The sequence below is a fragment of the Ammodytes marinus genome (assembly GCF_949987685.1).
Source record: "Ammodytes marinus genome assembly, chromosome: 2".
Taxonomy (NCBI): domain Eukaryota; kingdom Metazoa; phylum Chordata; class Actinopteri; order Uranoscopiformes; family Ammodytidae; genus Ammodytes; species Ammodytes marinus.
Window position 1 is genome coordinate 31,577,152 of NC_137231.1, and position 2,500 is coordinate 31,579,651.

Consider the following 2,500-nt stretch of genomic DNA (forward strand, 5'->3'; position numbering starts at 1 on the left):
GCACACACACACACACACACACACACACACACACACACACACTGCACACAGTCACTTAAGCCAAACTTTAAGGTGTATTGAACTCTGAGATCCTATGTAGTATAAATGTGCAAAAATGTTAGAAATCGGTTCATCCTAGCCTGAGAAAAGGCAGAAAGAGTGTTTTATGGTCTCACTGTCTAACCCTACATTTTCCCATGTGTGACATCACACTAGTAAAAATGTAGGGTTAGGATTAACAGGACAGCTGGGCCAAGGGAAGACTGAGGGAAGACTGAGGGAAGACTGAGGGAAGAAAAACCTCATTCATTATATTATAATAGCGATTTTATAATGATAGAACGCCGGTTCCGTATGGGTGAAGTATTCCTTTAAGGGAAGTCACATTGAAAACGCTGCCACCCTAACCCATTTCCACACCGCCCCGCCCTCGACATAATTTCAAATTTACCGGATGTCTGATGACCGAGATTCTTGGCACAGCTTCTCCCACCCACGTGCAAAATATGTTTAGTTGGTTCTGCATTTTGTATATTAAACCTGCAGTGTGTAGAATTTTGGGTTTTATTTCCTAGCAGATTTTGTAGAAAGTAATTATAATATCCACATAAGTACATTTAATTTGGTGCATAATAGCTGAAAAAAATGTCTTGAATTGTTATTTTTTCCCTTAGAAAGGGTCTCGTATATGTCCATATTTCTGCATATTTTGGACCAAGGCCTCGTCACCGCCATCTTGAAAGTGTCATAGTTGGAATGTCATCAGGTGCATTGTTTAGAAATGTAGAATTGTTCTTGTCCTTGAAGGCCACTGTAGCTTCTGTTATTATTCTAAAGGGGTGGGGTTACCCAGGGAGCGTTGCATTCTAGAACTTTGTAGAACTTTCTTGATGATGTCATATTACACACTGCACCTTTTAAGTCTGGTTTATATACATTTGTGTGTTTGTGTTTATGAAAACTAAAAGCCTGGTCTGCTGTGATGTGATTTAGCCCAAATAGTTGCATGTGTCTCTGCAAGGAAGTTTACTTAAAATACACTGTCACATTTCCTGTGTACTGATAAGGCAAAGAAAGGCACAGACACACAGACACACACACAGACACACACAGACACACACAGACACACAGACACACACACACACACACACACACACACACACACACACACACACACACACACACACACACACACACACACACATTAGGCAAGGCAACTTTATTTGTATAGCACATTTCGTACACAAAGCCAACTCATAATACATCACAGAAATGACAAAGCATATAATTTTTTGCGAATTTTTTTAAGCTTTATTAGACAGTGTGGAGAGAGACAGAGATGAAATGGGGGCAGAGAGAGGGGGGAATGACATGCAGAGAACGACCCGGGCTGGATTCTAACCTGGGTCTGGTGTGAAGAGGACTGAGACTCTATGGGGGGGGGGGGGGGGGGGGGGGAGGACGCTTAAATTGAAAATAAAAATTATTGATAAGACTGTGGTGGTCCTAATGTCAGTAGTGTTTTGCAGCAGGTTTTGTTGCTACGGTGATTTGTATGACTAGAGAAAGGTCCATGTTTGGTTTTGAAATACATGATGTCATAATCTAAGGCCACTTAGTGAAAGCTCCTCTGTTTGGTTTACGAAACACTCGCAGCTCCAAATAAATGGTGTGTGTGTGTGTGTGTGTGTGTGTGTGTGTGTGTGTGTGTGTGTGTGTGTGTGTGTGTGTGTGTGTGTGTGTGTGTGTGTGTGTGTGTGTGTGTGTGTGTGTGTGTGTGTGTGTGTGTGTGTGTGTTCTCTTAAATAATTCTGCTTCTTACGTCACTAGCTTGTTATTTATTCTGGGGAATTTTACTTTTGAACGTGCTGACTTTTCTGGCAAATGTGTGTGTGTGTGTGTGTGTGTGTGTGTGTGTGTGTGTGTGTGTGTGTAGCACTTGTCCTAATTTTTTGCCTCAAATTATTGAGGGCAGTATCAAGAAGAGTATTGGTTCATATCTTGATCGATAAAAAAAAATCAACTGCTGCTGTAATTGTTAACTTAAAGGAACACTTCACCCGAACGAAACCCGCATTCTATCATTATAAAATCACTATTATAATATAATGAATGAGGGTTTTCTTCCCTCAGTCTTTCCTCAGTCTTCCCTTGGCCCAGCTGTCCTGTTAATCCTAACCCTACATTTTACCATGTGTGATGTCACACTTGGGAAAATGTAGGGTTAGACAGTGAGACCATAAAACACTCTTTCTGCCTTTTCTCAGGCTAGGATGAACCGATTTCTAAAATGTTTTGCACATTTATACTACATAGGATCTCAGAGTTCAATACACCTCCATATTCCCACCGGTGAAGTAGGTCTTTAATGTGCATATGACATATAAACCAAATTGAATCTCTAACTGACTGACTGTGTTTCTCTGGTTTTAGATCTGGAAGCATCAACACAGACTGGTTTGAGATTTATTCCTTTGTGAAGAATCTGACGGACAGATTC

The 2,500-nt window shown here is 40.8% G+C and overlaps 1 protein-coding gene across 1 annotated transcript in view; it reads left to right on the forward strand.

The window, feature by feature from the left end:
* Positions 1–2,500, forward strand: part of antxr2a (ANTXR cell adhesion molecule 2a) — a gene marked incomplete at its 5' end in the record, with an annotated part of 154,076 nt that overhangs the window by 7,746 nt on the left and 143,830 nt on the right. Inside the window, one exon of the mRNA XM_080036062.1 lies at positions 2,434–2,500. This exon is cut by the window's right edge and continues 5 nt beyond it. Coding sequence (XP_079892188.1) covers positions 2,434–2,500 — 67 coding nt within the window. The remainder of the gene's footprint in view (positions 1–2,433) is intronic.